This window comes from Ascidia mentula, chromosome 4, assembly GCF_947561715.1.
Source record: "Ascidia mentula chromosome 4, kaAscMent1.1, whole genome shotgun sequence".
NCBI lineage: Eukaryota > Metazoa > Chordata > Ascidiacea > Phlebobranchia > Ascidiidae > Ascidia > Ascidia mentula.
The window spans coordinates 9,599,820-9,625,351 of NC_138569.1; the positions used below are offsets into that span (position 1 = coordinate 9,599,820).

Below are 25,532 nucleotides of genomic sequence, written 5' to 3' on the forward strand. Positions count from 1 at the left end.
GTTTTGATTTTTTTTTTAATTAACACCATCATATATATAAGAAATATTCCAAAGCAGTCACATAAAATACGGTAGCTATCTGTAAGTTGTACCACATTAACACAAAAATTGTGCGTTTCCACACGGTTTTGTTTGCGTTTAATCCACACCATGTAAGTCATCCACTACAGTTTTTCTGCACTGACAAGTTTGTTGCCCCGAAATCTTTGTAATCAGAAAAACAATTTTCGCCCTGTCAAGGGCATCATCAGTTTCTGCTAAATGCAAAGTTTCCCTTACTGATTTTTCATCTGTAAATAATTTACGCCATACCGTAAATGTTAAACCTAATTATGACTTGCCTACGTGGTAGGTACGATGTATGATTTTGTTGGGCGTGTTAACGTGGTAGGTAGGTTGGTAACAAACTCAGTCAACCGTTTTGTTTGTTACATTCTTCAGAAAGAGGAACTAGTCACCTGACAAAAGTCACCAGGCAACAGAACATTTTAGTGCTCAATAACATTTGCATTTTAGTGGTTATAAGTCTCACATCGCAGCAGTTAAAACGGAAGTGAATACCGAAATTCAATCGTGACTGACGACGATACATATAATAGAAGTATCTACTAGCAGCAACAAAGCTTGCTTGAAACCAAAAGACACCAGCAGTCCTCGTGAATTAAAAGCTGCAGATTTATCAGTTTAAGTGGTGATCGTCACAACTTTGAATCAGGCAAAATTTCCTTGATTCTCTCCAGCAGTGATTGTTTGTAATTTTACTTTGAAAAAACTATTAGTTGTGTAAGTGTCAGTACAAGTACTGTTTGATTGGGGTAATGCAAAATGGATGTCACTTTGATATTTAATTTAATTCATTTTATTTTATCAGGAGTAAATAATTTTTGTTTTGTCAGGGCAAAATTAGGCAGGGTCAAGCATACTTTTCTTTGTGTAAGCTGCAGACAGATGGCCACTGTTTCGACCTAAAAGGTCTCATACTTTTCTTTGTTCTCCAGAAAGAGGAACTAGTTGCCAGACACAGCATAGGTAGCAGACGTTTTGGTGCTGAACATTTTCATTTTAATGGCGCAGTTAACCACAGTTGAAGACAATCGCAGCACAGTGGAGGATATTTGTGAGGCAGTAACTTTCGTGCTTAAAAGAATAATCATAAACGCTGTTAGCTTTAGGCAAAGAAAAGTCACAACGCAACTCTTACATATATTTTTGGGCTACTGATATCACTTAAACTTGTGTTTTACGTTCTCGCTAGGCATGGCAACAGCGTTTGTGTTAGTTTTGTCTTAAAATCCCCTTGAAACAGCGACGAAGATAATTCCTACAGCGACAGCAATTTGACCAAATTAGAGGAGATGGTTTGTGAAAAACGCAACACAAGAAAAGCTGCTCAGAACTGTGGTATAAAATTAGCATTTGGTGTTTGTTATTACTTGAGATAACTCTATGCCCTGAAAATGAAAATATGGAAAAACAATACGCCCTTGACAAGAACAGTACATTGGATTCAATAAATTCAGAGGAAGTGCTAAGTTTTATGATACATTTTAAGTAGAAACGTTATATATGTTTGTTTACGCCCTGTCTCCGAAATTCATCAACCTAACGATACCTGTCAGGTAAATGGTTCCCCACACATGGTTTTGTTAGTGTAGATTCCCAAACCAAAATTTCTTTCTTTTTGTTACTGTTTTCGTTATTTTTTCTATGTTTGGCACAACTCTCGTTATTATGTAACAAAGGCTGCGCGGTAGACGTGCGCGTGCAGACCGCATGGTTATGTTTTTCATGGCTGGTTGTGTTGCCAGTTATTGTAGTACATATGGTAATACTCATTCTATTTGAATAAGGATGTTAGTTGCAAAACGCGAAATAGTTTGTTGACTGCTTTGCAACAATTGAAAAGTTTACTGGATGTTGTCACTACTGATAATTTACGAATAAGATCGGTCGCAAAACAGTTCGGTAAGTGCGATTGAATTTGCCATAGTGTGAATTTGTTTGTATATTGAATGAACAATTGTGTTTCTTTAACTAGAAACCGTTCCATTCCTGGCGCGTTGTTGTGCCGGTCGTTCCTGTATCGAATACAAGTGACTGTTGTGTTTCGCGGGTTCGACTACCTAGAAGATTGGATGGGACGCGTTTGAGCTAAAGGCCAAAAAACTGCTGTGTAGCGTGTATCGCCGCCGATCCGCAGAAAAAGCACGTTACATACAAGTTTCGAACTGTCATTGTTACAACCGTTTGTGACGTCACAACATGCCTGTCCTGACAAAGAAGAAGAGAAAACGGCTTGGCTGTGCATTAAAACAGTTACAAGATGATTACCTCGATGCCGAGAGGGTGATGCTCAACCGCGAAAAGGAAAAACTGCAAGAAGCGTTGCTTGCCGTAGAAGCAAGCTACACCGAGGTTATGAACCTGTGTGAAGATATGTCCGATGAGGCCACGATGCCGGGAAGTGTGTCTCGAAAAAGGGATTGTGTTCGAGGCAAGAACGAATTTGACACACGTGTCAGGCAGTGGCTGCGAGACATTTCAACACCGGTACCTGTCTCTGAAGCTGGTAGCCGTTCACCGCCCGCAAGTAGAACGTCGAAACGATGTGAATCCACTATTCACACTGGGAGCGTAAGATCTTCTAGGAGCTCAACATACAGTATTAAGTTAAAGGAAAGTCGTGTGAAGCTAAATCTTGCTCGTTTAGCACGCAAGCAAGAGGAAGAACGAAAAGAAGAGGAATTAAAACAAGCCGAGTTCACTCTTCAACGAGAACTAGATAAAAGAAAATTGGAAGCTGAAATCGCTGATCGCGAATCTCAACGGAAGTTAGATTTAGCAGAAGCCGAACTGAACGCATGGGAAGAAGTTGGGAGTGTTTGTTCGTTAAAACACGAACCCCGAAAAGACACAGTGTGTCCTAAGAATCCTGAAGAATTAGTGATCGAAGATCCTAAACCAAATGAAATAAAGCTCAAGGAATTCGAACGTCCTAGTCGCCAAAAGGTACCACATGATAACATTTACTCGCCACATAACGGACGTACCTCTACGACACAGTTTAGACCTCATTATACGGAGGTTGGTGAACGTTTTCTGCCAAAACCACAAATAACAAAGTTTGATGGCGACCCTATGGACTATTGGTCATTTGCAAATCGATATAAAATCCATATTGCTAGCAGATTAGACTGTGATGATTTAAGACTTACATACTTGCTGCAACATTGCACGCCGAGTGTCAATGAAAAGCTGAGGCACCATACGTCATCCTCAAACCCTGCAATCAGCTACGAACTTGCTTGGAAAGAATTGTACGAACGCTATGGTCAACCACATATCATCGCTCGTTGCTGCGAGAGGAAGTTGCAAGAAAGTCCGAAGATTGGACGAAACGACCCCGACGGTTTGGAAAAGTTGGCCGTCCTCCTTAAGAGATGCTGCGTATCATTGGAGGAAATCACTGGTATGTCTACCGTAGATTCCGTCGGTTTTATTGTTGCTATTGCTAGCAAGCTACCTGTGGAGATGCAATGTAAGTGGGTATCTGTATCTGTTGCATTGCAAAGGGAAACGGGTAGAGTCGCGCGTTTTGTGGATTTTGCAAATTTCGTTGTAAAGCAGAGTGAGGAAGCAAACTCGATATATGGGAAAGGTCTCTTTCCTTCAGGCCCTGAAAAGAATCAAGGTATCAAACGACAAAAGGCGACGTCATACAATGCCATTGCTACTACTAGTGCACAGAAATCGGTGCAGAACGAACAACGGTCAACACAACGAAAGAGACCGTGTCCTTGTTGTGCAAAGCCGCATGACCTCGACGTCTGCTATGCGTTTAAACGAAAATCGCATCGTGAGCGACGACAATTTGTGAGAGCGAAAGGTCTGTGTTTCCGGTGTCTCGAAGTGGGACACATGGTTGTCGATTGTAGCAGTAAGACGGTTTGCCATGAGGAAGGTTGTGGAAGTGCATACCATCATGTGCTACTGCACAATCCGGCGAGACCTCGGCCGACGGACGCATCTTCGGAGGACAAAAATGGAAATGACTCGGCGTCTTTGACGCAGGGTAGTTGCTTGAATACCGTGGGCTGTCATGGTAGCAACTCATTGTCCGCTTGGTTAGACATTGTTCCTGTTCGAGTCCGCGTCGGGGACAAGGAAATTGAAACATATGCTCTGCTGGACACTGGTTCGGACAAAACCTTCTGTGAGAAACGGCTGATCAACATGTTGGATGTTGAGGTAGAAGGCGAACCCGTTCGTATGCAGCTCGGTTCGATCAATGGTGCAAAGGAGCTGAACACCGTGAAAATCTCCATGTCAGTACTGCCCTTGAGGGGAGGAGAGGAGTTCAATTTACCGGAAGTGACGTTACTTGACGAAATCCCTGTCCCGCCTGAGCATGTCCCAAAGTTTGGAACACTTGTTCGTCCCAAGCATCTGAAGGGAGTACATTTACCGCAAATCAAAGGTGGGTCTGTCACATTACTTATTGGTACAGACAACTACTTAGTTCATCGATGTTTGGAGAGTCGGTTCTCTCCTGATCCGGAGTACCCGGACGCTGTCAAAACGCCTCTAGGTTGGTTGCTAAGAGGTTATGCTCCACAGAAAACCTCCAGGGGCTGTAGTTTTCTGTTGCAAGGAATTGAACGTTTCAATTCCTTTAATAACATCGATGACGTCATGGTGACCGATGATGGTGAAACTTACCCCATGCGAAGTGGTGATTTGGGGGATGCCGAATCCTTCCTCCAGTGGCTCCGGAGCAACAGAGAAGCAATGGAGTTTGGATTGAAGTTTTCAGCAGAAGACGTCATTGCATATGACACCATGGTTAAGCAAGTGGAACACAAAGATGGACATTACCAGTTACCGCTGTTGTGGCGAAATTCGGCAGATGTTCTTCCCAACACTTTGAAATTAGCACAGAAACGACTGTCTGGTCTTAGGAAGCGTTTGTCACGTGATGCAAGTTTAAGTCAAAAGTATGTTCAGCAGATGCAAATCCTTTTGGAAAAGGGTTATGCCGAACAGGTACCAGAAGAAGAAATTAGTACTGATGGTCGGAAGTGGTACCTTCCTCACCACCCCGTGGTAAACCCAAAGAAGCCGGATAAGCTTCGAATCGTTTTTGACTGTGCCGCAAAGTGCGACGGTAACTCTATCAACGATCACTTGATGAAAGGACCAGACTTAATGAACTCGTTAGTTGGAGTGCTTCTGAGATTCCGCAAAGAAGCCGTGGCTTTGGTTGCGGACATAGAAGCCATGTTCCATCAAGTACGCGTCACGCAGCAGGATCGTGACGCCTTCAGATTCTTGTGGTGGCCAGGAGGCGACACACTGAAGGATCCTGTGCCTCACCGAATGACTGTTAATTTATTTGGCGCGAAGTCGTCCCCAAGCTGCACCACATTCTGCCTACGTGAAACCGCACGTGAATTTGGGAAGTTTTTTGATCCTCGTGTTGCCGAGGTTGTGAGAAAAAACTTTTATGTGGACGATTGTTTATTATCAATCCCCACAGAAACAATGGGAATTAAAATGGTGGAAAATTTGAGAAGTCTACTGTCCATGGGAGGTTTCAGGCTGACAAAATGGTTGTCATCGAGTGATGCTGTGATGACCTCTGTTCCTAACGGAGAAAGGACATTCCGCTTGGCGGAGAGGTACAGGAACGTGTTCTGGGAATCAGCTGGCGCCTGCCGGAGGACGAGTTTGGATTTAATGTCGTCCTGCCGGACAAACCGATTACGCGACGTGGAATGCTCTCCGTGACAAACTCCCTGTTTGACCCCCTTGGACTCGTTGCACCCGTGGTCCTAGAAGCCAGATTGATCTACAGGGACGTATGTCAACAGAAGATTGGATGGGACGATGTCGTGCCGACCACGGATCAAGCCAGGTGGCGAAAATGGCGAGAAAGCCTCTGTGACCTTTGTGAGGTAAGAATACCTCGTTTTTATCGAATGACCACCAATGCGTCCAAAGTACAGTTACATGTTTTTGCTGACGCTTCGTCAGAAGCACGAGGTTGTGTTTGTTACCTGAGGTCAGTAGATGACCGCTCGAACGTTACGTGCTCTCTGGTGATGGGCAAATCACTGCTTTCCGGTTCAGGAAGGCAAACCATACCACGACTGGAACTGGAGGCTGCTTTGGATGCAGTAAAAATGTCACGAACAGTGAGGGAGGAACTTGATTTAGAAGACTGTCCTTGTCTGTTTTGGACTGACTCATCTATCGTGCTGCAGAGTTTGCACGCCGACAGTAAGAACTTTCCTATATTTTCGCGAAATCGAATTACACAGATTTTGAATCACTCGTGTGTCCATGATTGGATGCACGTACCAACCGACGAGAACCCGGCTGATGCAGCGTCTCGCGGTGTTACTGCCAATGCACTGTGCAGTGGAATGTGGTTAACCGGACCTGAGTTCCTGCGAAAGACACCCGACCAGTGGCCAAATCGATTTACTAAGAAACCAACTACTGCTGAGGTCTACAAAAGCTTTGACTTGGAAAGAATCAAAGCGGATGTTTTCCTCACAACGCTCGAAGAAAAAGGTACTGATCGTTTGATTGGCTATTTTTCATCACTACATCGTTTGAAGTTGGCAACTGCATGGTTGCTCAGGTTTAAACGCTACTTGTACTGTAAAGCTAAAAACAAAGAGGTGACCGTATCACACTCGCCTATATCCGTTGACGAATTAAAAATTGCTGAGTCAGAACTCGTCAAATTTGTGCAGCGTCAGCACTTTGCTGATTGGCTTGCATCGCTATCCACGGGTAAACTGCTGCCAAAATCTGCGCTCTATAGACTCGACCCTATATTGAAGGACGACATACTTCGTGTTGGCGGCAGACTCGACAACGCGACGTTGAGCTACGAAACAAGGCATCCGGCGATTCTGCCAAATGATTGTCGCCTAACGGAATTAATTGCCCAAGAAGTGCACGCCCAAGGTGCGGGGCATGCTGGTATCAACTACACATTGAGTTTGTTGTGCCAGCGTTACTGGATAGTGAACGCCCGAGCGACTGTTCGCCGGGTTATACGCCATTGCTTGTTTTGCCGACGAAGAAACGCCAAGCCAGGACAGCAGCTGATGGCTGACCTGCCTCCGTCCAGATTGCAGGTTGACGAACCACCATTCTCACACGTCGGTGTGGACTATTTCGGACCTTTGCTGATCAGACAACGTAGATGCGAAATAAAAAGGTACGGATGTCTGTTTACGTGTATGACGACACGTGCTGTTCATTTAGAAGTTGCTGCCGACCTAACTACAGACGCCTTTTTGAATGTCTTGAGGCGATTTCTTGCACGACGTGGTCCAATATCACACATTTACTCGGATAACGGTACCAATTTCGTCGGTGCTAACCGCGTTATGAAGGAAGACTTGGAAAAATGGAACCAAAATTAGATCTGTGATTACTTGCGCCAGCGGAAGGTGAAGTGGTCGTTCAACCCACCAGGAGCAAGCCACATGGGTGGAGTGTGGGAACGGATGATCAGAACCGTCCAAAGAATTATGATGGCGATTTATCCTGAGGGAAAACTAGACGATGACGCCCTACACACGTTGCTTTTGGAGGTGGAGAACATCATAAATTCACGACCTCTAACTGAAGTTTCCCTGGAAGTTGGTGAAGACATGCCCTTGACGCCAAACCACCTATTAAGAATTAACCCATCGGTGGGAATGCCGCCGATGATGACATACCCGAGCGATTGCTACGCCAGACGCCGATACCGCCTGGTTCAGCATGTTGCCGATGAGTTTTGGCAACGATGGCTGAGGGAGTACCCCCGGACAATCATTTCCAGACAAAAATGGCACACCAGGAGAAGTAATTTTTCCAAAGGTGATGTTGTGCTACTCGTCGATGATTCTGCTCCACGATGTCGATGGCCTCTTGGAAAAGTCACCGAACTATTCCATGATAAACACCAGGTGGTGAGGAGCGTTGAAGTGAAGACGGCCGGCGGTTTCCTCAGGAGACCCATCACTAAACTCTGCGTGGTGATCCCCGCGCAGGAGAATGAGACTGAGTTGTGAATCTTTGTTCGCTGTAAAAATTGGTTTCCCAATTTGGGGGGAGGATGTAGATTCCCAAACCAAAATTTCTTTCTTTTTGTTACTGTTTTCGTTATGTTTTCTATGTTTGGCACAACTCTCGTTATTATGTAACAAAGGCTGCGCAGTAGACGTGCGCGTGCAGACCGCATGGTTATGTTTTTCATGGCTGGTTGTGTTGCCAGTTATTGTAGTACATATGGTAATACTCATTCTATTTGAATAAGGATGTTAGTTGCAAAACGCGAAATAGTTTGTTGACTGCTTTGCAACAATTGAAAAGTTTACTGGATGTTGTCACTACTGATAATTTACGAATAAGATCGGTCGCAAAACAGTTCGGTAAGTGCGATTGAATTTGCCATAGTGTGAATTTGTTTGTATATTGAATGTACAATTGTGTTTCTTTAACTAGAAACCGTTCCATTCCTGGCGCGTTGTTGTGCCGGTCGTTCCTGTATCGAATACAAGTGACTGTTGTGTTTCGCGGGTTCGACTACCTAGAAGATTGGATGGGACGCGTTTGGGCTAAAGGCCAAAAAACTGCTGTGTAGCGTGTAGCGCCGCCGATCCGCAGAAAAAGCACGTTACAGTTAGATTTGGTGATATGGTATTGATTAAGATAACTCTGTGCCCTGTTACAAAATTGCGCCCTTGTGCGCTCACGCAATTAACTCCAAAATACAAAAGGAAACAATCTGGGGATTGTCAATTGATAACAACTTTTGTTTAACAACAGTTCACTACAAACCATTTTATTTGTGCCCGCGCATTAAACCGAGTATAGGCTACACAACCGAATCAAATAATAAAAACGACAAATGGCGATTTTTAGCGTTAGACGAGAAATAGCTGCGCCAGACAAAAGCACTGTAGTGTGATAAAGGTTAATAAAGTTTAAGACAACACTTTCCGTACTGCAGGCAGCGTTTTTTAGTGCTGGGACATATTAAAGGGGTCGATGATGAACTGCCCTTGATTTTGTACAGAGAAATGTACATGCTGATCACTTTTATTAGTTTGTTTCGATTATCCCAGTTTGTGCGCGTTCCTTTTTTAGATTATTTGTCGAAGCCAACAACTTGTTGTATTTGTTGTGCGCCGTTGCACACCTGGCCACTTGGCGCTACAAGCGGTCCCCCCCCCCTTTCCTTGTGTTTTCTTGCGTTTTTGGTGTTTATGTGCATGATCTTGTTGCCACATAAACATAAAGAAGTTTCACCGGGTGGTAGGCGAAACGTCAGTTGTAATAAAAATACCGTAACTTTATGCCAGAAGAACAGTTCTTTAAAATTATGTTTGTTTATCTTTTCTTGGTGTTACCTTAGCTTTCTAAGAAGTTTGTCGGTCAATTTTGGATCATGTGTTTAGGTTCGCCGAGATTTGATGATGATTCACAACAACCCATGCGCCACAAAGCTGTACAAATTGTTTCACCACAAATTGGGGGGAGAGGGTATTGCATTAACCAACATGAAATCCAAAACATCTTCGAACATCGAGATGTAGTCAATACACCTGTTGCAATTTATTCCGTTGCCGGGGCTTTTCGACAAGGAAAATCTTTTATTTTAAACTTTTTCTTACGATTTCTGTGGGCCAACAAAAAAGGAGCGGTACGTATTTGCTACCACCGATCATAGTAGAACTGATTAACTTATTTCACAGACTGATAAATGGCTGGATGCGAAAGAGGAAGAACTCAACAAAGGATTCGTTTGGCGGGGAGGAGCAAATAAACATACTCAAGGAATATGGATTTGGGACGAACCGTTTTTTATTGACACGCCACATGGAAAGGTGGAAATATTAAACATAAATTCTGGATTGCTAAATCAGTTTTTCATGACATTTTGATAAAAAAAGGTCATCGACTTGATTTCTTAGGGCATTGGTGAGGCAAAATTTATGTGAATGACCACTCAAATGAAAATAGGGAAGAACAATACGCACTTGACATGAATGATAACTTATATTGGATTCAATAATCTTGCAGGAAGTGTTAAGTGTGATGATAAATTTTAAGGAAATGTGTTTCCCCGATATTCAGATTTTCAGCAAATGAAACTTTTAATGTTTTCCTTTTCACTATTTTTCAATGCCCTCTGGTTATTGAAAACTTTAAGGTGGCCCTGTTTCTATTGGACACACAAGAGTCATTTCATTCAACGTGCAATATGATTGACTGCTCCGTTGTTTTTGGACTCAGTGCTCTAATAAGCTCTGTTCAAATTTACAACATATCCAGTCTGTCACATGAAGACACTTTACAGCATCTCCAGGTTAGTCCAAAACGTACAATTTCTCACATGAAAAGCAATGTGTTGTTTGTTTTACAGCTTGTTATAAATTATGAAAAAGCAATCAACAGATTGCAAAAACAAGCTGAAAAACCGTTTCAGGTTGGTACCCCTTGTAAAGTAACACTTTTACTATTACGCAAACTACCAACTGCGGAATTGTTTTTGACCAGCCCTGTATTCGTTTTACGTCATTTAATTCGACTATGACGACATTGCATTTGCAGGAGAAGATTTGTTGTCGGGCAAGGTTTAATGCGACATCACTCATCTAGCTAGGCCTATAAGCCTATATACATATAAAAGAGCAATCGCAGCAATCAACCTATCCAATATCTTTCCTATATGCAACAAAATAGCTATACATTTTGCGCTGAACATTGACGCTTGTCATGGTTCGTAATAAGCTGAGCTTTCCAACGATATCAAAATTATAAAAAAATAATAATATCGGTTGTAAACATAACAAGTTGTCAAATCAAAATAAGCGACCTGACATTTTTTTTTAGATAATTACCAACATTTATGTACTATTTAATATATTTTTGCATAAAAAGATGAAAAAAGCCGAATCTAAATATGGTCAACCAAGTAAATAACATTTTTGAAAAAAAAGCGGCAAAATTTGGCCCTATTCTATCTGGCTCACAGAAGCTACAATCTGACATTTTGGGCCAAAAACAACTGAAAGCACAATCTGCCCAACACACGTCTTTACAAAAAAAGGATTAAAAGAAAGCATGTAACACTTTTAACTACTTAATAATGACTGCAAAAATGTGACCTCGCGGGCTCCGTTTTGTTAAATAGGTTTCTGAATCTAATGATTGATTTTGGTCTGATGTGCAGATCTAAAAAAATACGTCATCACTTGAATGACGTAATAATAACATGTTTTACGTCATTTTTTAGGTTGACGCGATGTCGTATTGACAATTTTTCGGAAAATACTACTACACGGGGTCACAAAGTTTTTTCTTAACTTGATCCACATATAAGTATGTGTAAAACAGAAATCTGTGCAAATTTTAATGATTAGGCGTAAACAGGGCCACCGCCTGTTATTTTTGTTTGTAAATTTGAGTTGAAATACTACACGAAATCGTAGCGTTAATATTCGCACAGATTTCCGTGTTACATAGGCTTATAGGCTTATATGTGGATCAAGTTAATAAAAAACTTAGTGACCCGGTGTAAAAGTATCTTCCCAATTTTTCAGCACATAAGGTAACTTGTAACAAAGTTTAAAAGTATATTATAGCGCGTTATATTTAAAACCATCCCCTTATTTGAAAAGATTATGGAGGAAACTACTTGCATTTTACTTAAACCATCACATTAAGTTTTGCCCAAACTGTAAAACTCCAAAATCGTATTTAAGCCATTGAATTTTTCTTTTTGCGTAAAGTGTTACTCATGCGTGACGAAAAGAGTTTCCGTTCCTTGTTTTAGTATTCTATGATAAAACATAACAACTTACGACGATAAAAAGTTGGCGCAAACTAGGGATGGAATTCATAAGCCCCGATCAAGGATCAATCCTGATCGGGGTTTATGAATTTTACCCCTACATCTGTTCTTTTGGACAAAAAATCTCATACCATCCTACTATGGAGTTAAATCAAATTTTAACCCATTGATCCTGCGGTGCTGTAGGACCTATATGGGTACTAGATAGGAGAAATCCTGTGTTCAAGGCCCTCGGCTGTAATGCATATAGCGACTGTTCCGCTTGTTTCCCAATGACCGTTGATGGGTCTTGTGACTTACATAGGGACCTGGAATTCTACAAAGTTGAAAAAAAAAATTGCTCCTGGATGAGACTGTACAGAGCAAGGACTTTTTGGGCCTCCTGGAAGATCATATGACCAACAGGGGGGTATACCCAGCCCTTGGGGGAGGGCATTGACACTTTTTCAGCAACTAAATTTGATGCCATCGCATAGAGAAGAGTTGGAACTTACAAAAAAATGCAAATGAGTGGGTAGTTGAACGATTCATTTTTCTGCAAAATCCAGTTCCATTTTTGGTTGCTCTTTTAACCAAAATATTGAGTAACCAGGGGCCAAATGGCCCTAGGGGGGTGGCTAAACCATTTTTTCGGAGACTAATTTTGATCAAAATTTGTAGATATGAAATGGATCTTTCATAAAATCACAAATGATTGGACACTTAAACGATTCATTTTGCCACAAACACAGCCCGATTTTTTTGCTCCATTTTCAACATAAATTTCAGCAGCACCCACCAGCAAGTTACTACCTAATTGGAATAGCTCAAAACCACACTAAAACTGCCCCAAACACCTCAAAATTCGCCATGACAACAGCACGCACATGTGCGCCCATTCAACCGTAAATTTAACTTAATTGCGTCACTGCTTTGCTTGGTGATGCATGACTTTGCATTGTGACACAGGTCTACACGGTGGGCATTTCCCAGCACCAAAACTAATTTTCATAGAAATACCAATATGCGTCCTGTAGAATATTAAACGGAAACCAAACTTACCCCGCCCACCGCTCTTACAAGCGCACACTCGTGGATAAAAACATTGCAGCTTACCTAAATTCCGGCGGCATCTGATTTCACAACAAATCTCTGGGCAATACTGAACGAAAAAAACAGTTTTTGTTGCGCTTGTTTTAAAAAGTAAATTGGTTTGCATTTAAGGATTTGATATTTCTAATTCGGGATTGGCCTGAACCTTCTTACACATATGACTTTAATGGCGGTGAAAAAGTCTTGCAATATGTACTGGACACACAACTTGAACACCAAGACACCGAGTCAGTTAAAAAACATCTGTTTGAATCTTTTCAACGAGTTTCGTGCTGTCTGATGCCTTACCCTGGCGAGAAAGTTGCTTTTAGTAGTAAAGAACAAAAAAACTTTCTTCGCTTAAAAGGTACGCGTGTCGTGTACTTTTTATGCAAAAATTATAAACGTATCAATCACTACTCTTGCAGACATCGGAGAAAAGTTTTTGGGAACTGTTGACATTTTGGCGCGTAAACTTTTCTCTCCCAATCAAATTGTGTTGAAAAGAATCGACGACAAAACTGTCACCGGAAGAGAATTTGTTAATTACACTCTTGCACATTTTGAAGGGCTTGTTGGCACAAATTTACAGGTAAGTTATCAAAACCTTGTATAAGGCTAAAAAATAACCCTAAACATTCATATTTCTTTGATAAGTAAACTAACGTTTGTGGTGTTGCAAAGGCAACGGCCAAAGCTGACATCTTGACAACTCACCAGGAGTACAAAGCTACATATAAAGATAAAATAAACAAGGTAGATCTATGCAGTGTTATTTTTCTAACCAATTTTTTTTTTTAATTTACATTGTTCTGATGTTAATGCATTTCTGTTACTGTACAATACTTCAATTTGGGGGTGTGTCAAAATAAAATTTTAAATGAACTTACTAGAACAACTTGTGTCCACGCTTCTAATTTTATGAAACATGTTTCGCTTTTTATTAAAGCATCTTCAGTTCTTATTCAAATAGAAACATGTTTTATAAAATCAGAAGCTTGGACACAAAGTTGTTCTAGTAACATTTAAAATTGAATTGAAGGTTAACTTGTGTCATGTGAAAGAAGTGTTGCTGGTTAGGTAGATTTCATGAAGTAAAAACATTTTATTGTGTCAAAATAAGTCGTTGTTTAGGAATGTGCTAAATTTGAAGCAAGAGAAGCTGCATTGGAAGCCAGCAAGGAATTGTTTATGACAATAAAAATGATGTATATGATATATTTTAGTTCATGTGTGTTAGAATACAAAAATTCTGGACCGACTCATCCTTTACAATTGTTTATATTTTTGTAGTGCAGTATCGGTGAATACCTGAAGACGATTAATGGAAATGATAGCCAGGAACATTTTGATCTTCCAGATGAAACAGTAAAACTTCTGAAGATTATGGAAGAATATCAAGAACAAATTATGTACTGGATCAAGCATGCACTGAAAAACGTTCAGGTAAGCAATAACCAAAGATAGTATTAGATTGCAATGTGTTTAATATTGTGAGTCTTAAATTGATATTTTGGTTGTTATAATGAAAAAAGTCCACTGTCTGCAGCAAGATGTGCAGGAAAAATCTGGCTGTCTTTCAGAAATTAAAAAACTTGAAGCTGCAGTACACAAACTTTTTAAACTAATGGATGAGGTGAGTATTTCACATATTAGTGTTTCACAGGAATCACAGGGCAAAAGTTGCACTTTCGTATTTGTGATTATTATTCTACGGGTATTTCAGTTTATTCTAATCAGGTTATGTCATATTCTGCAGGTCATATTTGTATCATTGTTGGAGCTGCTTTTATCAGGATAAAACCCTTTCTGGGCACACATAACTTCAACTAACATGTGTTGCGGGCCTGTTGGTCACATGTTAATTTTAATATTTTCAAAACATTGTTTTGCTTTCTGTCCAAACACTGTTCCATAGTAGGTTCATGTAAACAAAAACAATTAAAAATCCTCTTAGCTGCCTGTTCATGTTTGTTTATGTCTTATTTTCCCCAAAAAATGCAGTTTTAAATTTAGGTGAAAGAAAAATCAAGAAATGAAACTTTGACTAAATTGTATGCCGATGAAATTCACAAACTTGAAGGTATGACCCTAATGCATTGTATGAACACATGCAAGTATAAAACAGTTTGGGTCTATTTTGGTTTAAATCTCACAAACAGTTGAAGTCTATAAATTAGAAAAATCTATTTTGCTAAACAGAGAAAGGTATTTTAGTGACTATTGTTTGTATTAGGTATTTCTAATCTTTTCTACTTTGTATATAAATTTACCTTCTGAATAAAGTATAAACACTCCATAAGCAGTAATCCGTAGCTGTGTGACATTAACATATAGTCCATATTTATATACAACTATCAATGTATACAAATGTGTTAATGCAATGACTTTACGTCCATCTATACAAATCACTATGTTTACAAGCTTTTGTAGTCCAGGCATTGCAGCCTAGCTGAATCAGAAAAAGCGTCTGATCAAGCTAGGCTGCAGTGCCTGGACTACAAAGCCTGTAAACCTAGTGATCTTGATATGATTGCCAAGTAAGGACCTACACAGTGAGGTGATCTTGCCTAAATGCATGTAACATTGCTGCATCCACTGCACAAATTTTGCTAATTTTAGCAAATTTAAAATGCTATTAACCTAAATGGTTCTAAAACATTCACACAGCGTGGATATTACATCGTACTCCTCCAACCATAGGCGTCGATTTTTCAACGTTTTGTAAAATATTAAGGGTGACTTTTTCAGGTTTTAGAAACACACAAAAACATTTTGTCGGTCGTATCGCCCTAAACATAGGCAAACGACGCAAATTCCGTTTCGTTTACACCGAATCATGTTGTTGTTGCACTTAGTTTTAAACACTTCGATTACGGACCCCTTTACTGAAAGCGGCACATTTTTTATTTACTCGGTCTATAGCAGATTTAGTAATTATGAAATGACGTACAAACCTATTACGTAACAATGCCGATTCTTCCATTATGCTACAACAAATGCTGCGTTGCGTAACAATCCTTGAGACACTTGTGTTTGTCCTGATTGTGACGGTGATAATACAGGTCATTTGAAATGAGCTTACCGGTAACACATAGTATAATGTATGTTTTTTTTTCTGGCAATAATTTTTAATTTAAACGAAATCCAGGGGTGACAATGTACACGTTGTCACCATAGGCGCCTAGTCCGGGGGGGCAGGGGGGGTTTTCAAAAAAAACAAAAAACATTGGCTATTACGCGCGTCTGTCCGCACCATGTAACTCGTCGCATTTGTAACGTTCGAAGAAAAAAGACCTAAAAACAATGTGTTTCTTACGCGACGCACACAAAATATGTTGACCTAGTTTCGCTTGCGTAACTGACATCGGTTGTTGCAACGTCAGTCTCGCAGTACAATATGCCAACAGGTTCTTATTGGTTGTGTCGTAGATCGATCTCGTGTGTTCATCGTTAACGCCGCCCTTTTGGCTAATACGCCTCATGCATTGAAATTCAAACACAGTTTTTCGATACTTGATGATGTCATAGTAACAAATTATGACGTCATAATATAGCCGCCCCCCTGGAAAAATGACAACTAGGCGCCTATGGTTGTCACCCCTGTTTGTTTGTGAGGGGTGACATGTCACCCCTAAATCGACGCCTATGCCTCCAACCTTCATGCAAAGTTTAAATATAAACTTGACATGTATTTTGCCAAAACGACAACTTTCAGTTTTCTGACCTTGGTTTGAACCATTGTACTGATGTTTCTTTTTGAGTCAGTCAATTTGTTTTGTGTGTCTTACGCTAATCAATTTGATCATTTAAAATTTACTATCTTGTTTAATTAGATTACGATGAAGACAAATTCACCGACAAATGGAAGAAATATAATCTGCCTACAGACACCTTCATAAATGTAGGCCTGGTAAATACAAGAATAAATATTGTAAGATTTAAAATACATGCAGTGCTGTAAACTACTTTTTTGGCATTGTCCCTTGTTTATCACAGCCCCCGTTCAGCTACACATTGTTATAAATGGGGTGTTCAGGGATGCAGTGACAAATTTGTAGGTGCCTGAGTGCTACGCCAAAAAAAAACACAAATTGTATGAATTCAGAAAGCTATAACCCTAGATTGATTGGTTATATAAAAACTATTTTAATTTTTTTTTTAATAAAGTTGATATTTTTCATAGCAAATTAAAGAAGTGACTGCATTGACTGAAAATCTACATAAGATACAAGATGGGATATCTGAAAAAGCAAATGGAAAAGATTGTAAGTATGAGGCATTAAAAACTGACAACATGTGAAAAGAAGAAGTTATACAGGACTTATAACATCACAATTTATGAACACTCCTTTGACTCCATAAACTTACAAGCAACTTTAAATAGAAATAACTTTCAAATATTTGAAACCAAACAAGGCATAGCAAACCAACAAACAAACAATTTTACCTATTTGGGTGTGTGCGAAGATAGTATGTGTGTAAACTATGAATATCAGTTGGAAAAGTTTTTAATTTGCGCTCAGGGTTTTTTCATCATACATTGAAGGGTCATTTTTTGCATGGATTATCGTTAAATTTTTACAAAACCCATGACATTTTTTCCAATCTTGCATGAGTGGAATTTGTAGCACATTTTTTCTTTGGTATTAAGTGTATATAACATTTTTCAAAAGCTAATTCTGATGCTTGCTTCTGTTTTGTTATACAGGGCAAGAAACAAAGACTTTTAAGCCCAAAAAGGAATTAAAAAGTCAACAAACCTTATCCAGGATTGAAACTATTTTTGATGGGGATGGTTAGTACTTATTACATTTGCAACACACAAATAAAGAACTTTATGTAATAATTTGCAGAAAAAATGGATTCACTTACATCATTACATGATGAAATACAATCTGAACTTCCAACGCAGGTAAATAAAAGATAAACTTACAACTGCTGAGATTTCTTGTTTTTATTTTGTCTACAAAATAGTTTTGTTATTTTATTTTATCTGTTCTGTATGTGGCATTTTTCTTTAAAAAAACATGACATATTTGCTTAGAATGCTCTAGAACTACAAACACTGCTTACATAAGACTAATCATATATTATTATGTTGTATAATATACACCTCTTTTATCAAGCAAATTTTGTGTAAAAATAAGTTATTTTATTTTTATTACCTTTATAGCAATCAAAAGAACAAGCTAGCCTAAGTGAAAATGGAAAATTTTCACTATGTGAGAGTAGTACACTAATCCATGAACAACAAATGGTGGAACTAGAAACAGGTAAAATATTTAGTAGTTTACAAATACAAAGAAAGTTAATTCAGCTAGTAGATCTTGTTGTGAAATGGATGCATTCTAAAAATGTAAGTATTTCATCCATTTGGTCTAACTTGCCTATTTTGATTACCAACCTTTTGTGGTTGCGTGCCACTTGGAAAACAATTTCCACGCTTACCACCTAGTTAAGTGTTACAAAAAGTAACTTGGGATGTGCCACATGGACAAAGATTCGGGTTCGTGCAAACACGAATAAATGAGAAACATTATTTGCATGAACCCGAATATATTCGTGTGTAAGTGTGAGCAATAGTTAGTCGGTTGCATCACCCGCGCAAGTATGTTCCTTGACGAACGATTGTTTTGTTTTCATACGACAAAATAATTGTCGATTTCGGCAAAGTATGATAAACTTACAGAAACCAACAACCAAGTCTACTATTACACAGGCGAACTATGGCCAACACAGGACTTTAGTATTTTTGTTGTCAAATGCGCTTCTGTGTTTTAGTTGTGCAAAACTTTGCCACAAATAGATTTACTTTGTTGCGCACATAACTATGATACGATGTTAGACGAAAGAGATTTCGCTGCAAGAGAAACGCTATTTTTGTCGTTTTGTACATTCGTGGTGATTAACCAATAGCAAAAACGGCAACACTTTTTCTTGTGGCGCTAGGAGCGGTGTACTCCATTGTTGATCATGCGAAAAAGCACAAAACCACAGTGTATCGCACAACCATCTCACGCTACAATAAATATTTGCATGTGAATCTTGCGTATCATTGAAATCTGTGCTGATATTCGGCGAATATATTCGGGTTCGCCTTGGAAGATCCTTTAAAGAAACCTAAGGGAAAGTAACCAACATTTTGAGATCACAGATCACGATTATTTTAATTCAAACTTGATCTCAAAATTACGGAAAGGTGCTCGCGAACCACCCGGAGTACCGTCGCATACCACTAGTGGTACTCGAAGTACTGGTTGAGAAAGATTGTGCTAGCTAAAAATGGTTTCACAAATTAGGCAGGTTCAATTCTTTGTTTGAAGCTAAGTATTGGTCATGACTTTTCAGTGGGGCTAAATTTTTTGACTTGTAAAAACAAATCAAAATAGTTTTACAAAGTCAGAAATAGTAAAAAAGACAGGTCGACAATCACTTGATCTGTAAACCTACTTGTTCCACATTTTGACTCAGGACTTTGAATTGATAAATGTGTTTTGAAGTTTTATTACTTTAAAGTTTAAACTAATCATTTTGTGATGTTCGAACAAAAGATTTAGACAATGGTCCATTTTATGATTGACCTGATGCAGTACTAAAAGGCATTATCATTGGGTTTGAGTTCTTAAGGCTCGTACAATAATAATATTTTCATGCAAAGTCTAGCATGCCTGGAAAGTATACCACTGGCAATGAGAAGGCTCATTTTCCTGCACAAAGACAGGGAAATGTTACAACTACTAATTAATGATATTGTATAGCAAAATATACAAAGTCTGATGTTATTTTGAACACATGTAGGACGTTAAACAGCCATAGGATTATCCGGGGGGTCCGGAAATATTTTTGTCAATATTATTAGCTAACTATACAGAATTGTAAAAAACAGAAACTTTCTTCGACGTTGACCTAAAAACCCGCATCGTGTTGAAACTAACAATTGTTTCTAAACACAAAGCAGTGTTACCCAACATGTTGCGTTGTTACTAAACAAGTGCCATTTTTCGTGTATCAAAGAACAAAATGTATTTTTTCAGTGCAACTTCGTTACAATAATAAGTTGCAAATATTACGCATGTTGAAAGTTTTCTTCAAGAAAAGCGCACGCAAATGTGTGAAAAAGAATCTGGGGCCACCGCATGCAAAATAGATTTTATTTTTGTGTTTTCTTGACCCCACATTTAATCCTTTTTTTAGTTACAAATATATTTAGGCCTTTCTTTCAAAATAATAGTAATAAAACCACCAAGCAAAGCTGCAAAACCTTGCATCGATTGTTTCATAATTTTTGCGTCACGCAATTGCGCAATGCAACGTTTAGGACCTATATGGGCATTAAATTGGAGAAATCCTGTTTTCAAGGCCCTCGGTTGTGATGCATCATAGCGACTGTTCCGCTTGTTTCCCAATGCCCGTTGACGGGTCTTGTGACTTACATAGGGACCTAAAATTCTACAAAGTTGAAAAAAAAATTTGCTCCTGGATGAGACTGTACAGAGCAAGGACTTGTTGGGCCTCCTGGAAGATCATATGACCAACAGGGGGGTATAAACAGCCCTGGGGGAGGGCTTTGACACTTTTTTCAGCAACTAAATTTGATGCCATTGCATAGAGAAGAGTTGGAACTTACAAAAAAATGCAAATGAGTGGGTAGTTGAACGATTCATTTTTCAGCAAAATCCAGTTCCATTTTTTGTTGCTGTTTTAACCAAAATACTGAGTAACCAGGGGGGCAAATGGCCCTAGGGGGGTGACTAAACCATTTTTTCGGAGACTAAGTTTGGTCAAAGTTTGTAGATATGAAATGGATCTTTCACAAAATCACAAATGATTGGACACTTAAACGATTCATTTTTCCACAAATACAGCCTGATTTTTTTGCTCCATTTTCAACATAATTTTCAGCAGCACCCACCAGCAAGTTACTACCTAATTGGAATAGCCCAAAACCCCACTAAAACTGCCCCAAACACCCTAAAATTCGCCATGACAACAGCACGAACATGTGCGCTCATTCAGCCGTAAATTTAACTTAATTGCTTTGCTTGGTGATGCATGAATTTCCATTGTGACACAGGTCTACACGGTGGGCATTTCCCAGCACCAAAACTAATTTTCATAGAAATACCAATATGTGTCCTTCATGTGACATTCATATTTTGTATTGCTTAACCACAATTAACCCTAATTTACAGCGGTAAATTGGTAAAATTCCAAAATTTTTTGACCCACTCCGAAACAAAATCCGGGATACGCCTCTGTATACTGTTTTTTGGTCCAAATTTGACCAGAGGGAAACTAATTGACAAAACTTTTGACGATCTTGGGGAGTAGCGGCTTCAAAGTTTTACCTGTGCCGGTATTGTGATAATTGTTATCTCAAATCAGTAGGTACAGCATTGTCACATAAATTAAACGTTTTCTCAATGGCAAGATCGGAACAAAATGATTGTTGGGTGAATGCTGATTCATACTGTCGGGGTGAAGCGACCCCACCTGCAATATTTTTCTTAAAACATATCTTACAACAACATCTTTGTTATTACATACTTTATGTTTACCCTTTTTTAAGTACTTTTTTACAATTTTGGACCCATTTTTGCATTTGTTACAGACAAGGAAGACCAAACAGATTCACAACAGCAACTGTCAAATCTTTCTCAGAAAGTTGTTGGTGTAAGTCATTAGGATCTATCTTCAGCAATCAGCAATTTTTGCAAATTGTTTTGAATGTTCTTGTTGAATAGAACACAAAGATTGTAGCTGAAAACACATGTCAACAGAAAAATGCAAAGTCATCTTACAAATATGTTGCAAAAAAAGAGCAATTAGTGGGAAAGGAAGGTGGTACCATTGAAGTTGGAGGTTGTATTGTTGACATACCTGAAAATGCCTTGAAAGACACAGTTAACATTAAACTTACTGCTTCATATGGTAAACGCAACTCCAAGAAGGTATAAAGTTTTTATTCAACCAAGGAATTTTGAAACATTTTTTGAAAGATTAATATGTTTTTCGTTTTTTTAGATTGAGCTTACTCCACTACTTGATTGTGAACCAGATGGTTTACAGTTTGAAAAGCCTGTTAAAATCAGTCTTCAAACATGCTACACTGGTGAAAAATCTATACCATTACAGGTTGCTGTTCAATTCATTTTCATAAACCATTTTTGACGTAATTATATTAAAAGGTTCAATGGAGTTCTGACAAAGAAGCAACATGGGACTGCTTACAAAAATTATCACACAGTCAACAAAAGTACATTACTTTTGAAACTGACCATTTTTCAAGGTAATTTTCAAAATATATAACATTACAAAATGTCCCCTTTGGATGGTAGTTTTGTTCATGCACCACACATGTTTAGTTTCAGAACAAGAAAGACCAGCACTTCATCACATATTCCAGGAAAGAAACATTTTGTGAAGTGAGTCAAATTACTCATGGGCCAATGGTTTACAGCTGCTGATTTGGCCTTCACATAAAAAAACCACAATCGAAAGCTTTTTTGTTTGGTTGTGACATTTTTGTTTTTGGCATAAAGATTGATTGTATTTTTTAAGTTTTTCAAAAAAAAAATTCAAAAAATAACTGTGGACATTTTTATTCAGTTTTAAACCGGGACTGCAACAATCTCAAGGTAACATCTTGACAAGTATAAAATGCAAATAATTCGCAACAAAAGCATTGCTTGAATAATATGTTAATATGACAAAAAGTGTAATATATACTAAAAAAGGATTTTGATTAGAACTGTTTTTTTTAAGATATTGATATAATGCGTGTTATCATTGCAGACAACCAACATAGAGATGTTTTTAACCAACAACACTTATTGGTGAGAAACTGCAGTTTTCTTCCTACTTAAATCACAATTTTCTTCTTCTTTATTAAGCCCTATCCTGATATAAAGTCTGTTTCAAAAATGATTGGTTCCATTGGGGGAGAACTGGAAATATGTGGATGTACTCTGACAATTCCCAAAAATGCTATGTTATCTGACACATTGATCACAATGAGTCTTTTGGCAGATGATTCTGTAAGTGTGCTTATGGGGTCTGCAATGCTTGCATAAGATTTTTTTGTAAAGCTTATAATGAGCGGCAGCTCACCGATTATTATGAATTGTTTACTTTAAGTTTTATTGATAGTATACTTTTGATTTATATCTTAAATGACAGAAATGGTTGGTAAACTGTTATGTTTCTTATGGTTTTAAGATTACTCCTGAAGTAAAGTGTAGTCCTGCTGGTTTGTCATTTCACAAGGATGTAACATTCAGTCTTCCTCTGCTTGAACATATGGAAAAGACTTCATTAACAGTGGGTTTTGTAACATTAAAAAGATTCATAATTAATGTGCTTCATGTTTTGTTGCAGGTTAAATTCTGCAATGAAGGGTCAACATGGAAAAAATTGCCAGGACAACCAGTACTAAAAAATTCAAAACTAATTTTTACAACGAATCATTTTACTGGGTAAATCTATGAAAATTGCCCCCCAAAAAATGACTTTGTTAATAAATTACGTTTGTGGAAATTTTGGTGTTATTACTTTGTGTTGCTTATGATAATATTTATGTGTAATTTAAGTTTCATTATGCATGGGTTTGTATACATTTTGTTCATGTCAGATTTAAGGGTTCGTTGGTAGATGATCATGATGAAGAATATTTGGAGCAGATGATGACAATTTCATTTTTTGTGCCAAGTTTCGAAAGTCCAGATCTTGTACATTTGACTTGTGCATTTTGCAAAAGTTTACACTTGTTAAATTGTGGAAATGTATTCAAAGACTACCTGTTTGTGTATGAGGATAACTTCAAAATGAAGTAAAATTTATTGTGTTGTATTTTCTTTATTCATGTTTTGAATTTTTGTGTAACTAAACCTTTCGTTTGTACTATATTGAATCTAATATTCAGTCATTATGTATCAGAAATTGGGCAGATCCTGTCAAAATGGAAGTGTTGTATTGTGGTCCACCTAAATTGTCAGAAGGCAAATCCATCTTTGATGTTGAAAGAACCATCATACAGTTTATACTCAATGGCCCAAAACCAATTTCAGTTGAATACATAGTGCACTGTTGTACCATAAGTAAACTTCTGCAAGGCAATTTTTCCATTCCTGGTAAACAAACAATTAAATATATGTTTTGTTTTAATGTTCACCAAATAACTGGTTTATACGGTTTATTCCTGTGACTGCAATTGATCTGTGAAGATGGCGCTGATTGTCCTTTAATATTTTGGAGTCACAGGAATATAATATATTGATTGAAACCTGCACAGTTCAATTCCTGTAGTTATTTTTGACATTTTCTCTGGTTCATACTTGTTTTTGTTTCAGGTATAAACCCCAACATACCTCTTACACCAATCAGTAAGTGGAGAAACAAAATTTGAAAGTGTGCTGAAAATGTAACAAACCATTTACAGATATAGGCACTTACTTATATTTGCCCACAGATGCAAATGGAGAAAAATTACTTGGTATCTGCCAAAAAATTCCTAATGCTGACTTTAATGAGTTTCTGAGAAGAACATTAGATGTTGATGAAGGGACATTGCAATCCTCCTATCCAGCACACCAGAGAACAGTCAAAGAATATAGAAAAGTTGTGCTTCTAATTTGGTTGGAGCAAGGTATGGAATTACTACCAATGTGTTTGTACAAACCAAAAAAGTTTCTGTAATACTTGTTTTGCTGAAGTACCTTTCACAAAAACACCCCAAAAATATTGTTGAATTTTTGTATAAATGGAAACACTAAATATTTGTTTAGATGGAAACAATGAAGCTAAACTGCAAGATTGTGTCACCAGGTTCTTGGAAACTTGGAAAAGAGAAAACCAACAAACTCCCCAGTCCATTACTGACAATTAGGGACACAATAGAACTGTACATAATTTCAAATTGAAATGTTTTGGGAGTAAATTCTTGGTTGTAAATGTGGCGAATGTTAAGGTTTTGTTTTAAATAATAATTATATAACTTTCAAACAAAATCTTAAAAATCATTCATTTTTAATGTCCTTGCATATGTTTTACCATTTTTCTGTAGAGTTAACATGTAAAGTAGCCTACTTTGTAGCTTTTAAATAATTTGTGCGTAATTGCTTTTGTGTAGCTGTGATAAACGAAAAACCAATGAGAGGCTGACACTGACATATAAATATAACATGCAACTTGAACTTGTTTTATGCAACCAAAATGTCTCTTAGCCTCCGCACAAAAAAAGACAATTTTTGCTGTCCACTGGAACGTTCGACATTCCCCTTAAATTCGTCTCTGTTGTTTGAGCAAATTTAACAATAACCTCTGAACTTTCCGGTGCATTACGACAAAGTAATTAATGAAATAAATATGTTGGTTGGGTCGTTTTAACAAGATTACACTTATTTCATGGCAATCGCCGATTAATTGCCCTCATTTTTAAGGAAGTTTTATGAATTTATTTTTATACCGAACTATGCGGCCTTTTAGCTGTTTAATCGTGCGTAAAATTATGTTATGTGTAACAATGAAAACGTTATTTTACTGAAAAAAAATATGTTGCGAGTAACAATGCAATTGGTTATGCATGCTGGGTGCC

General features: G+C 38.3%; 1 protein-coding gene across 4 annotated transcripts; it reads left to right on the forward strand.

The window, feature by feature from the left end:
• The first annotated feature begins 1,259 nt into the window (after positions 1-1,259).
• LOC145897431 (uncharacterized) lies at positions 1,260-25,532 on the forward strand. Of its 4 annotated transcripts, none has more exons than XM_082985722.1 (31): positions 1,260-1,401; positions 9,468-9,712; positions 9,765-9,896; positions 10,223-10,378; positions 10,436-10,498; positions 13,070-13,304; positions 13,366-13,529; positions 13,622-13,693; positions 14,231-14,383; positions 14,487-14,573; positions 14,954-15,020; positions 16,774-16,850; positions 17,124-17,205; positions 17,649-17,735; positions 17,794-17,852; positions 18,114-18,213; positions 21,552-21,613; positions 21,685-21,891; positions 21,965-22,075; positions 22,129-22,229; positions 22,306-22,365; positions 22,550-22,578; positions 22,706-22,776; positions 22,834-22,977; positions 23,159-23,260; positions 23,318-23,415; positions 23,571-23,768; positions 23,876-24,069; positions 24,289-24,321; positions 24,408-24,584; positions 24,724-25,532. In XM_082985722.1, the coding sequence occupies exons 1-31, from the start codon at positions 1,356-1,358 to the stop codon at positions 24,822-24,824; spliced, it is 3,513 nt and encodes a 1,170-aa protein (XP_082841848.1). In that variant the 5' UTR covers positions 1,260-1,355; the 3' UTR covers positions 24,825-25,532. The 4 variants fall into 4 exon arrangements, with proteins under 4 accessions (XP_082841848.1, XP_082841850.1, XP_082841849.1 ...); XM_082985724.1 differs by having other exon boundaries at positions 22,736-22,776; XM_082985723.1 differs by having other exon boundaries at positions 16,774-16,841.